This window comes from Glycine soja, chromosome 4 (assembly GCF_004193775.1).
Source record: "Glycine soja cultivar W05 chromosome 4, ASM419377v2, whole genome shotgun sequence".
NCBI classification, from domain to species: domain Eukaryota; kingdom Viridiplantae; phylum Streptophyta; class Magnoliopsida; order Fabales; family Fabaceae; genus Glycine; species Glycine soja.
In genome coordinates this window covers 8,407,200-8,420,928 of record NC_041005.1, presented here as the reverse complement: position 1 = coordinate 8,420,928, position 13,729 = coordinate 8,407,200, and the positions used below count along the sequence as shown (strand labels likewise).

General features: G+C 33.9%; 1 protein-coding gene across 3 annotated transcripts; it reads left to right on the top strand.

Moving 5' to 3' along the window:
- The first annotated feature begins 2,120 nt into the window (after positions 1–2,120).
- Positions 2,121–12,170, top strand: LOC114409223. 3 transcript variants are annotated; one of them, XM_028372597.1, is made up of 8 exons: positions 2,123–2,419; positions 2,506–2,698; positions 3,292–3,390; positions 4,423–4,809; positions 6,087–6,243; positions 10,842–11,191; positions 11,301–11,423; positions 11,536–12,170. In XM_028372597.1, exons 1-8 carry the CDS (start codon positions 2,355–2,357, stop codon positions 12,001–12,003), a joined length of 1,842 nt encoding a protein of 613 aa, XP_028228398.1. In that variant the 5' UTR covers positions 2,123–2,354; the 3' UTR covers positions 12,004–12,170. The 3 variants fall into 3 exon arrangements, with proteins under 3 accessions (XP_028228400.1, XP_028228398.1, XP_028228399.1); XM_028372598.1 differs by having other exon boundaries at positions 2,124–2,419; positions 3,304–3,390; XM_028372599.1 differs by lacking the exon at positions 11,301–11,423 and having other exon boundaries at positions 2,121–2,419.
- Positions 12,171–13,729: the final 1,559 nt, after the last annotated feature.

Here is a 13,729-nt window from a genome sequence, read left to right as displayed (position 1 = left end):
AAAACTTCAATGGATAATATATTTGAAAATGGAAGTTACAATAAATGGAACGAGAAAGAAAGGATGAGTAGGTTATATTAAGAATTAGGAATAAAATCGACTAAATAAAAGTAGATACCAAAAGGAGATATACTTTTAAGGTCCACAAAATATATTTGACATTCTACATGACACTTCGACATGTGTCAACCTTCCATATCAACCAAGCAGTACACTCAGTCTTTAGCAGTCGAGCTCTTTAAGTGACAAATTATCTCTAATATCTTATTATTTGAATATTATGTATTCAATTTTCTATAAAGTTACACATTATCTATACGATACATTTATCTGTTAGCAATTATCTTTAATCTACATGTTATCTATAACATTATCTACAAGCTACCAACTATTATCTATAAGCCGATCATTGTTTGTAAAGGTTATAACAGTTCCTACAAACAAGGACCCGCAATTCCGCTCCACTCCTATGAATCTCAACACATACCAACACACATGCACACCTCTCAACACATCCCGAACACACATGCATGCATACTTGCTTGCATACTCGTGTTTTCATACTCTCTTTTTCTCGTAACTCATATACTTACTTGAACATCGAAATCTTTTGTTTTGCATATTTCCCTTCTATCTTTCTAATAAAGGTATATCTCAAAGTCGACGTGTGAAGCTATTGAGTCCACTTTAGTCACGTTATCCTAATGTGCGTCAATTCTAAATTTTAACAAATATAAGAAATATTCTCTTTATATATTATTATAAATATAAAAAATTATAATTGAAGAACATCAATAAAGTTTAAATATGATAAATAACACATATGACAACAATAAAATTATCACAAATGACAAAACTATAGACATCCTATCTCATGTTGTAAAGCTTATCATGTACACAATGCCAATATATTACTTTTTTTAAGTAACAAAGTCACCTACTAAATCATTATGGGCTGCGAATCTCTAATGCAAGTAAATGAAATCAAACTTAAGGCTCAATACATTCTTTGTAATCTAACTCATTCATTTCTTGATCAATTTCTACCTTTAGATCTTATTTCCTGAAGGAGAAGAAATTAAGTAATGAAGTTATAATAAAAGTTTTCCTTTTTATAAAAACAAAATGATTATAAAATTGAAAAAACTAAATTATATAACAGTTTTTTAAATAAATAATTCTATTTTAGAAACTTATTTTCTTACTTCTAAAAATTTGTACGATATAAATTAAATTTGAAATTAAAATGAAATAATTGATTGGTTAAAATTAGTCAATAATACATTTAACGAGTAGTATTTTTGAATTTAATTGATTTAATATATTAATGTGTAATTTATTACACAAATAAATTATATTAATCAACGGTATTTTTGTATTTGATTGTTCCAATATATCAATACTTCATATTATATTTGAAATATATATTGATGGAATTTGCCTTTTTCAGATTATCAAACCAATAGACCAATTAATAATTGGTTTTTTATTTTAACACTTTAACATTATATCCTAATGAAGAATGCAAATGGTCACAAACCAGTAGCCCTGATTCCCCTATATCATCAATTTTTTTCTTATCATTAACCATCAAAACGAACCTAACAATAAAAAGCAAAATCGTTGACTCCACTCCGTGAAACCCATCGTGCCACCTCCGACAAAACTCTTATGTGTTGCGCCTCAACTCGTCGCCCTACCTCTAACATAGCAAAAAATTGCCACTGACGCCACTCAATTTCCAACCTTTAATCTTTGCAATAAAAATATCGAAATCTAAAATAAAAGAAACCCTATAAAACTTGCCAACAAGCAAATCATCAACCACACAAATCTCAAAATTCACTAAAAAAAGAAATAAAAAGTTAGGGACTGCGAATCTAGATTCAGATTTGGAGTCAAGTTTGAGCAAAGCGAGCATGAACCGATAGCGATAAAAGTAAATTTCCAAAGTAGAAATTTTAACTTATATTATATTAATAAATAAGTATAGTAAAAATAGATAAAAAAAATTGTGATAAAAACAAAAATAAATTAATATTTTTAATTGGACTTGCTATTATTCTTCTACAAATAAATAAAAAAACAAGACAATAATTAAGACTAACGATTTTGTATTATTGTTTTGTCTTTATTCTATTCTACCTTTTAACTTCTCTGTTTTTCATTACACATGATGATTCCAGTCATCTCTATAAGTAATCAATCAGTTGACGCCGTCTCAATCTCCTTTTCTGGCTACACACTTTCTTCAACGGTAAATCCCTCTCTGCACTTCGTCTCTGTTAGGGATTAATCTTTTCCGCGCACCAAACAGCCAAAGTCAATTTTCTTCTCTCTTCTAAGACACACCAATGCCAGAGAAGAAGAACAAGAAAGTTTCTTTCACCGAAGAAGATGCTGTTACGCTCATGCAGAGGTATTTTTTTTTTTGTTTTATTATTATTGTTATTATTTTATATATAAATTTGTGTTGGGGCTTCAAAGATTTGGGATTTTGCGCAGGTACGACGCAACTACGGTGTTCACTTTACTTCAGGAAGTGGCGCATTACCCTCACCCCAAGATTGATTGGTGCGAGTTGGTGAAGAAAAGCGCGACTGAGATTTCTAACGCCAGAGAATATCAAATGCTATGGCGGCACTTGGCGTATCGCCATTCTTTGCCTGAAATTTTCGAAGATGGGGATGAACCTTTGGTCTGTGTAACACTTACCTTATGAAATCTCTTTGTTATGCTAATTTTTTATTAGGTGAAACAGTGCCAAGATGGGGATGTTTTTGATTTATTTCATTAAGCTCTCTAAGATAATTCATGAAAATAGCTTAGAGCTTGTAAGAAAACGATTTAACAGTCTTTCCTCTTTGATTATACAAACAAAGGGCTTACACAATAAATATTTAGGAAATGGTCATGGTTTTACATGTTTGCGACACGTGTCCAAGCACATTTAGTCAATATTTAAAAACATAAAAATTAAGGTTCTGGCTGAAATTTCAATGCATAAATATTAGCGTTTGTTCCCTTTAGGGTCAAAATTTACACACGTTTAATCTGTTACTGATAATGAATAAACAGTAAAATATTTAACGATTATAGTTGAGTTTGTCAATGACATGAAGATTCACTTCTTGCAGAAAATAAAGAATTTGTCAGTATTCTATATATCATTTTAGTCTTAACAACCTTTACAAATTGCTATCTCAGATTAGTTTTGCACAATCTACTGTATTGCATTTTTTTTCACTGGATTCTTGGACTAACATTGTATATCTTCATACTTATTTGGAGCCTCATTTCCAGGATGATGATAGTGACCTAGAGTGTGAGCTAGAAGCATTTCCCCCTGTAAGTGTGGAATGTGCATCAGAGGCTGCTGCATGTGTGAAGGTAAATATGCTTGCCTTAATTATTACACATTCTATCTCAATATATCATGCCTTAGATAGTTATATGATTATCTTTTGATTAGACTCTGCAATAACAAAAGTCTTATGCCATTGGGTGAGGATATGATTAAATTCATTCAAATTAAATAGTATTTGTGGCAGAGTTTTCTAATTTTTGTCTATCTATAAAAAATGTCTTTTATAGAGTCAAAAGTTTAAATTTTACTAATTTGTTTCTGATGGCGGGGAGCTTTATAATTGCAGTAACAAAAAGAATTTTTTTTTTGGTATAAAAAGTTTAGGTGAGTTGGGTCCAAGGGCTCACCATGGTCAGGACAGGCCTCAAGATTCAATGAGGGCTTCCAAAAGTATTTAAATTATCCACCAATGAAGTCTTCACATCAGCAGTGAGAATCGAACCCACACCCTTGTGGGATATAAGTCTGTTCTTTACCAACTGAACCAACCTTTGTTGTCTACAAAGAATTCTGTCAGATTAATATATGATTGCTAGTTGGCTTGCCTTTACTTGACAACTATAAAGCTAGTCATGCTGTATGGTTGTGAATGTTAGGCACTTAAGTTCTGACGAGCAAAAAAATAAGTGTAGTGAAAGTGAGAATGAATATTCAGAAAGAAAAGATGGTATTTGGAATGCAACGTATATGAGAGGAAGTTGATGTAGCACCTATAAACAGATGATAGAAACTCGCTAAAGGTGGTTAGGTCACTGAGAAGACTAGTGGAGTCTCCATTGAGAAAACTAGAGCTAGTTAAAGATTGTTTTATTAAATTGAGTTGGGGAAGACCTAAGAACGCATTAGAAGAAACCAATAAAAAACACCTTTATAAATTTTATTGAAAATTTGGTATTTGGTAGAACTCATTGATGTTGATTGATCCAAGTAGATGATCCCATGCAGTTAGGAATAATTGAGTTCTCTTTACAGTTTCAATGTTTAAACTTTCTATTGTGTTATTTCTTATTATTCAATTTTGACCAACCTGTTATTGGGAACTGTTTATTCATCAGGTAATGATTGCTTCTCGTACACTGAGTGAATCTGCCCCTAGTAGCTCAACAATAGAGGCTCCATTGACTATAAATGTTCCAGTTTGCCATTCATCTAGAACTCCTATTGAAAATTCACAACCCTCTAATTTGATGCAAGGGACAAGCATTATTTTTCCAGTTACCGTTCAGAGACAGACACTGCCAACTATATCATTGACAGATGGTATAGAAACCAAGGGAATAGTTGGTGGTAACATGGCTTCCAAAAGAAAAAGAAAGGCATGGTCAGAAGAAGAGGACATGCAGCTACGAGCTGCTGTTCAAAGATGGGGTGAAGGGAATTGGGCAACCATGGCAAAAGGAGACGACTTTCCTATTAAGAGAAGTGCTACACAGTTGGCTCAGGTGGTTTTCAAATCCTAAAAATTTATAAATTACATTGTGTTATCAACTTGTATTATATATTTCCTCAGTGTATTTATGTGAAAATTTTGTTGGTAGTCCACTTAAGGCAATATGTTTATCATAATCTGTTTTGAACTTTTGATTAATAGTTAGAAGATTTTTCAAATGGTCATGTCCATCGAGGGAGTAAGAAGTGTAAGAAAGAAAAGACAGCATGGGTTTAAATTCTTTAAAATCACGTTCTCCTTTATTTTAAAACCAGTAACTTTATTTTCCATTATCTCACTTTTTATAGTTTGTTTTTAGTGTTAGCTTGCTTGGTGGTCATAGCTCTAGACAGCACCCTTTGGTAATTCTAAAGGATGAAGCGTGATGATTCTGGCCTTCTGATCATATAATCCATCTCAGTTAGTTAGTCCTAGACCTTGTATATCCCTAAGATTCATTATACATATGTCATCCATTACATTTGGACACCAACCTGATTTTCCCTGAAACTCAAAAACAGATAAGTTAAAATTATTGTTTGATCCCTAAGGTTTTAGTCTTGTGCTTATTCCTTGTAATGAGTTGTTTGGAAGTTCATTCTCTTTTAGATGGACACTTTTAAAGCAGTCAATTTTTGGTCTAACATAGCAGATCGATACCCATTAACTATAATATTGGAGAGGATACTTTAGCTTGATTGTGCAGCTGTTGAGTTTGGGCCTGTTGAAAACTGACCATTTTTGGTGTACAACTGTACATTGTGGGTTAAGTGTGTCATCCCTTCCTCCCTTGATTCTAAAAGGGTGAAGGGAAAATTCTCAATGGAAAGACAAAAGTGTATTATTGCACACACATGGTGTCATCTTTCTGTGGTTATGTTAGATTGCTATATAAGATTGATGGCACTGGGTATATTTTTATTTGTTGTCATTTAGTCAGGTAAGATGACTGGCTATCGCCCAGTTTTCCCGGGTTCAAATCCTAACAATGAAATTTTTATGTCCAACACTTTCAAGAACTTCTCGTGTGTGACAGTTCAATGAATGAATCTTTGTATCCTTGTGAATACATATTTTTGTGTACTGATTACTCTGTGAATATTAACGTCATTTGATAAATTTGCAGAGGTGGACCATCTTACAATGTAGCCTTGTGAATACATATTTTCTTGTACTGATGCTTTGTGAATATTTGTGTAATTTAATAACTGTTTACTGTACCATTTTACCTTTATTGTTATTTACTTTTTATTTTACATATTCTCATGGGTTATCTACAAATACTTGCAGAGGTGGAGCATTTTACGAAAGAAAGATGGTTGTACAAATACAGGAACCATAACCAGCACACAGTATACTACTGCTGAACAGCTGGCAACTCGACACTCTTTATCTTTAGCCCTTGATATGCCATTCAAAAAGTTAACTGCTCCTGGAATGACTGATGGTAATTTTCTTTGGAACTTTTTCTATTTTATTTTGATTTATCTTTGAGGGCGAGCCCTGGTGCAGCGGTAAAGTTGTGCCTTGGTGACTTGTTGGTCATGGGTTCGAATCCGGAAACAGCCTCTTTGCATATGCAAGGGTAAGGCTGCGTACAATATCCCTCCCCCATACCTTCGCATAGCGAAGAGCCTCTGGGCAATGGGGTACGCTAATTTAGTTAGTCAAATTCCAGGATTTGCCACACTTGTCCATTGATTTTGTCCCTTTTTTCCACGGATTTTCGTCACCCTTGTTTGGATGTGAGAAGTAGGGAGGAAAGAAATTGGAGAGAAAAGAAAAGCTAAGTAGAGAATGGGTAGATATTTTTAGGTTGTTTGCATTAAGAGTTTAAGAAAGAAAAATGGTTGAGTTCTTATTCTCTGCTTACATGGTTGGATAGAAAAGAAAGAAGAAAAAAAAATACTTTTATTAAATAACATTTTTACCTTTATTTTAAAATAAAATCAAAATGAGGGTATTTTGGTCATTACATCAAAATTCTCCCCTCTTACCTTTTTCTTCGATATATGGAGATCTATTTCTTTGCAGTTCCCACAGCATTTTCTTTGTTTCTCTTGATTCTCTTCATCTTTTCACTGTTCCAAATGAGAACATTTTCTTGAATTGTGTTCTCTTCCCAACTCAATTCTCTCTCCTAAATCATTGGTTCCATACAAAGTGTAAGTCCTGAACTATCAACTGAGTCTGTGGGTTCTATGAGCTATCAACAAAGGGATAATGAACTGGAAACTGTGTGTTATGAGTACACAACAGATGTGTGTTTATATAGGTTAATTACATTAATTACACATAAATAGAGGATATTTGTTTCCTCTAAATCAAAGATTATGTTCCTATAAACTGCAATTATTAATAGAATCAGAATAATAATTTTGATTTTCAACACTCCCCTTCAAGCTAAAGCTTACTAAGCTTTAGCTTGTTACAAGAAAATAATTTATTCCCAACAAATAAATAAAAACATAAAAATTGAGCTCCACCAAAAAAATAGTTTGAAAAGCAACTTAGGGATGTTGGAGAAAGTTGCTAGAAAGAATGTCTTGGTCTGTTCTCTTGAAACCACATTGGGAAGCTAGTAAGGACTAGTGCATCTTGGAGATCCAAATTATTTAAACTTCAAACTAATGCATTTGGGACATAGTCAGGACTAGTGCATCTTGGACATAGTCAGGACTAGTGCATCTTGGACAAAGACAGTGGCCAGTGCATTGGGGACAAAGACAAGGGCCGGAGCATCTAGGACAATGACGGGGCCAATGCAGTAGGCAAAGACAGGGCCAATGGAAGTCATTGTTGAGAGAGATAGGACCCAAAGACTCAAACCGAACAATACTTAAAAAAAGTGCATAAAATAAGGCCCGGAACATGAAACAATCTCGGAATTGCCCGAATTTGACTGGGCTATGTGCACCTCGGTCTGACGAGCCTGTCGTCGAAGACGGCAGCTGGATGGCCGGGGAATAGGGGCTGTTTGGTGTGTCAAGAACACACATGCTGGAGCGGCTGTGTTCACTTTGGGGACGCATCTAGTGCAGATGAAAAGATCAGGGGAAGGCACAGCTCTGGGTATTGGCTGACCCAATACTCGCTGGAAAAATGGCCGGCGAATGGTGGCTGCCAAAAAACTACTGACAGCCGGCAGCAGAGGTCGGAAAAGTCACTGGAAAAGTTGAAAAAATTGCCAGAAAAGGTGCGGCGAGCATAGTAATTTCTCTATACCATCAATGCTACTTTTCTTCTACCATCTCTCAATACTATCAAATAATTTTTGTTAGGTCTGTTAATATCTGTTAGTTGTTACTTGTTAATATTAGTGAGAGTTAGTTGTTGATATATGTTAGTTTGTTGGGCTGAGATAGAGAGGAATTAAGGCAGATTGTCTACGGATAAGGTTGAAAGAGAGATTATCTTGTTGTTTGTAAGAGTAGTGGGGCCTTTGGGCATTAAGACGTATAGACCCTCAAAGTTCTGCCAGTTAGGCATTATATTTGGGAGAAATCCCTTGTTCTTTCTAATAAGATACCAAGTTTCTATCAACTGGTATTTCGATCTTGGAGCTGTGGGTACTGAGTTTTTGAAAATGATTCCGACATTTGATGGAAAAGAGGCCTATTTTTGGTTTGGGCAATATTTTGAAGCCATTAGAGCATATGAGGAAGAGAAGCTATCAGAGGCAGTGAAGGCTCTAAGAGGTGATGCTCTCAACTGGTGGCTAACATGGAGATGGCACAACCTGAGTGCAGCCTAGTGGATATTTGACCAGCCAGTGGCATGGGAAGACAAGAAATGTAACCGAAGATGATGAATCTTGGATGGAAGAAAACATAACAAAATGAGATGAAGGTTTGAAGAGAACATAGCCATTTTGCCCTGCTGCTCAAGGGCAAGAAACAAATATAAGAAAGCCACAAGAATTGGGAGAAACCCAACAACATCCTGGACAAAGAATCAGAAAACAGAACTAAAAACGAAATTCTTGATATCAAGAATCATGGTGGCTGAGATGACAAAGATGGGTCTTTTTGGGGTTGCGAAGAGGAGGTTAAAATTGAGGGAAACCCTATGTTTGATAGGGAGGCGGAAAGCATGGAGCAACATGGAGGAAAAGAACATACCATTGTGAACCACAACCATCAACAAATCTAGAGATCAAGAACCATGATCCAGGTGGTGGAGAAAGAAGCAATAGTGAGGAAACAAAAGAAACAGAGAACAACAACCATTTTGATAATGGCAGGGACAAAAAAATTGATCAATTGAGGGAGAAGAGATGTGACTCTGCAGAGAAAGAGGCGACTGAGAATAAGAAAAGCACTGATTTGAATATGGAGGAGGAGGAAACTGATTGGCCAATAACAGAGAGAGAATGAAGGGAAAACAGAGGGCAATACGAGGGACACCATTGATGACCACCCTTTTGAGTTGTGAGATGGAGAAGGAAACTCAGCTTCATCCAGGTAATAAAATGGAAATGAGGATTGAGAAGGAAACCAATTCTGTGGGTGGAATGAAGGAGGAACACAAAATGTTTGCTGTCCAAGCAAGATTGTCACCCCATCACGACTACTGGACCCACTAGATTCGGTTTCTCCCAGGTGTGCAGACCAAGCTCAGCTTAATCATTATGGGACTACAGTAGTGGGTTGACCCAGAAGGATTTGTTCTGTAGTAGTGGCATTTGGCTTGATCATTATGTTGCTAGCAACTGAAACCTCAGTGAGACTTGTTCAGCCACTATAAGTTATTCACCTTGAGGACAAGGTGAACCGAGGTGTGGGGGGAGTATTGTTAGGTCTGTTAATATTAGTGAGAGTTAGTTAATTGTTGATATCTGTTAGTTTGTTGGGCTTAGATAGAAGAATTGAGGCAGATTGTTTATAAATAAGAGGGGTGGTCGAGATTTGAGAGAGAGAGAATTTGTCATTTGTGAGTATTAGGGTATATATGTAAATAATCAGTTATTCAAATGGAATTAGTTAGTTAGTGAATCTGTTAACCTGGGTTCAAGCTCTGTTGAAGGAGTTGGATGTTCCTTTTCCTACTCCAATTCTGCTCTATGATAATCAAAGTGCTGTTGCTATAGCACATAATCCATTCTTCCACTCTCAGACTAAGCATATGTAAATTGATGTTTTCTTTGTTCGTGAACAATTGCTGTCCAAGCAACTGTGTATCACATTCCTGCTCTGGATCAATGGGCAGATGTACTGACCAAGCCGCTTTCTCCTAATCGCTTTGAGTTTCTTAGGGGTGAACTCAATGTGGAGGATTTCACTTGTAGAAATCCTCCCCCTTGAGTTTGAGGGGGGAAATTAGGGTATATATGTAAATAATCAGTTATTCAACTGGAATCAGTTAGTTAGTGAATCTGTTAGGTTGGTTGGTATAGATACTAAATGTTAACAACTGCTAACAGTTAGTTACAGCTGTACTAAGAGCCTATATAAGCTCAATCTGTAACTCTTTCTCATTTTTGAGCAATGAATAAACATTAGCCTTCTTTTTGTCTCTCTAAATTCTCTCACTCTCAGAAACTCTAATAGTGAGAGTTGAGGCCTTGGGGCATTGAGATGTACAGAACCCCGAAGTTTTGTAAGTTAGGTATTGCTTTATGGAGAATTCCCTTATTCTTTCTAATAAGATACCAAGTGTCTATCACTTTTCCATTATAATGTGTGTTCTCTTGCTCAAGATTATTAATTTATCATATATTATGTGATGGGTTTTATTTGTTTATTTATTTATAATTTATTTTATGACTTTTAAATTTTGATATTGATAATGAATTGTCTGATTATTCAGTTTGTTTGATTGCTAGTTAGAGAATTGTATTATTGAGAGACAAAAGTGCAAGATGGTATGCTCATGAATCTTTTAGAAAATGTTTTATAGCTGCCTGTTGTAGTAAGGTTATTACTTCAATTATATGTAAAACTCATGAACCTTCTAGAAAATTCATTATTTATTGTTCATTGTTCTAGTAATGTTATTTCAATCATATGAAAGGCATTTGAATAACTTCTATTTAAATGGTTGCAGTTAAGCCATCCACATCAGTTAAAAATCAAGCGCAGATTAGAAATACTACAGAGAAGGTATCCAGTAGTTTAGTACCACCTCAACAGCCATCTCAACAAGCTTTGTTGGGATCCTCTGATTTGCATGCAAAATCCAAATTAGCAGATGAAAAACCAGTCTTGAAGGGTAATCTAATTTCAGATCATGTGGTAAAATCTGCCACAGCAACTTTGGGGACACGAGTTGATCCCCTTTCAAATACTATATCACAAATTAAAGTTGCTCAAGTAAAAAATGCTACAGATACCAAGCCAGCAGTTAGCTCTTTGACAAAACCATCCATTTATACCAATTTGCCTTCTGACCCAAAGGTTCATTCAAATATAACTTATGTATCTCTTGCATTGCGCACTAGTTCGATAAAATCTGCTTCACCTAAAATGGAAAATTCACTAACTATTTTTTTTATTTTGTCAACAGAACAAACATGCTACCTCTTTGGCTGATAAAGGTGCTCAAGTAAAACATGCCGTGGATACTAAGCCTGCTGTTAGCTCTTTGATAAAGCCATCCATTTCTACCAATTTGCCTTCTGACCCAAAGGTTCATTCAAATATAACCTATGTATCTCTTGCATAGTGCTCAAGTTCAAGAAAAGCTGCTTCAGCTGAAATGGAAAATTCACTCACTGTTTTTGTTTATATTGTCTCAACAGAACAAACATGTTACCCCTTTGGCTGATAAAGTTCCATTGAAGCAAGTTGTTAATCCCACAAAAGAGTTAAAAGTTTCTGATCCCAGCACCACACCAAAAGAGAAGGTACAAGAAAATGAGCCTCCTAAAGTTACCACTGGAAGCCAGGTTGATAGCAGCCTAGAGAAGGGGAGATTTGAAAAAGGTCAAGAGACGAGCACACCTCTTGTTAAAATTAGTTGTGGTGAGGAAGTTTCAAAAGATAAAGCAAATCCAGTAGTAGTGTGTGAAGAGCAAGGAAGTGTTAAGAAGGCTACTGAGAATAACAACATTGACAAGGGGAGTCAAAATTTAGATCATGACAAGAAGATAGATTCTATTAATCAAAGTTCAAATGATCAAAACGCGAATGATAAACATGTAAATTTGCCAGTACAAGACGAACTCAGCCTAAGTGCCAAGGTAGTAAAAAGTGATGGGGAATGTTGAGTGATTAGTTTGTGAAGATGAGTAGATTATTTTATTGAATTCTAACTTAAAGTTTGGATGAAATTTTACGTTATTTTAGGAATTTGTAGCACATTAATGTGTTGTAATATTTTCTTAAATTCTTCTTTAGTGGTAAATATATTTTGATGACTTGCAAATTTCTATAAGATGAGTAGTGAAATGGTTTATACACAATGATTTTTCAGCATTTCTTTAAAGGTTTGCGAAATAATATTTGCACTAATACAATGGAAATAAAACTTTCTAATTCTAAAAAATTGGTAAATAATTGTATATTGATATTTAAATATTTTTTGTTGGAAATTTCCCTAGAACACCTGGTAGTTCTTTTTTGTAGAGGTGTTCAAAATCAAAACAAATCGTTTGTAAACCCTCCAACGATCCAAAATAATTTAAAATTGCATATTTTTTATGGTTTATTTTGGTTTTTGGATTATGTTATAATAAATTGAATAAATTGCATATTATAATTATATTGATTTTTATTATGATAATTAATAACATGTATTAAATAATTTATTACTTTTCATTTGTTTTATAATCAAGATGTATAATTTATTTTCATATGTTAAAATATATATACTAATATTGTTAAAAAAAAGTATTAAATATCAAGTGATACACAAATTATTATTATGTTACAAAAAGAATTGGTAATATTATTTTATATTAATGTTAAATAGAAGTGAAGATAATAATTTTTAACTAAAATATGTTAAACAAAATTTAATAAAAATAAAATATATTTTTAAAATTACATAACATATAATTATATAAGTTGAGCTGATAACTTTAAATTATGATGATAGATAAAAAAGAAACTGCATAATTGAATTAAACTAAAAGGTAAAAGATTGGTTTGATTTTATTTAAATTTGATGTTATAGTTAAACTAAATCAAATTGAACTATATTTTTATTTTATGTTTGATTCAAATGACTTATTGATTATAAAATTTAACCGGACACAATAAACACCCTTAAATTTATGTACGTTCCTCACCTAATTTTAACAATATTATGTAGCAACATATTTTTTGACACTATGCCCACCACTTAGTAAAAAAGAGAATGCTCAATTTCTTTTTTTGAAAATGAAAAACTTAGAATGATGAGTTATTTTTAAAATTAAACTTCAAATTTAATATGTAAGGGTGGATTATTGTAAAAAGTTAATTATATCTATGAACATATGCTATCCATTAATTTGTAGTTTCTTTAAGGTTCATCTTTCATGGATAGAATTTTATTTGTCCGAGTTTTCAACAAATTATCTATAACATATTTATTAAACATCACTTAGAGTGCTTGCTCTTCCTGGTAGAATATTTGTCTAAAAATTCATGATTCTGATTTCATTCTCTTTACCAAGCCACTAAGCCAGTCTGAGAGATGACAAGCTTATCAACCCTCCTTGCCATTTCTGTCATAGTGAGGTAGTTGCCTCAATCTTGCTCAAGCCTTTCCATAATCCTCTCTCTCCACATAGTAATAATTCTCATTTATATCTTCTCTCTATGTTTTTTTTAATTCTGTTCAATCTTCATCCAACACTTATATACTTTGAATGCATGCATGCAAAAATACTGCACAAATACTTATCTAACACAGAAACACACGTTTTATAAATTGGTCCGCAATTTAAAACCCTGCCTAAGTGAAGGTAGATACATAAGTTTAGTTCAGAAGAAAGTCATAAAGGGACC

Bases quoted from the DNA above. Each gene is read 5' to 3' on its own strand.
- LOC114409223 (XM_028372597.1), top strand. From the start codon at position 2,355: ATGCCAGAGAAGAAGAACAAGAAAGTTTCTTTCACCGAAGAAGATGCT. The intron at 2,420-2,505 runs GTATTTTTTTTT...GATTTTGCGCAG, and splicing joins GCTGTTACGCTCATGCAGAG to GTACGACGCAACTACGGTGT. The intron at 3,391-4,422 runs GTAAATATGCTT...TTTATTCATCAG, and splicing joins AGGCTGCTGCATGTGTGAAG to GTAATGATTGCTTCTCGTAC.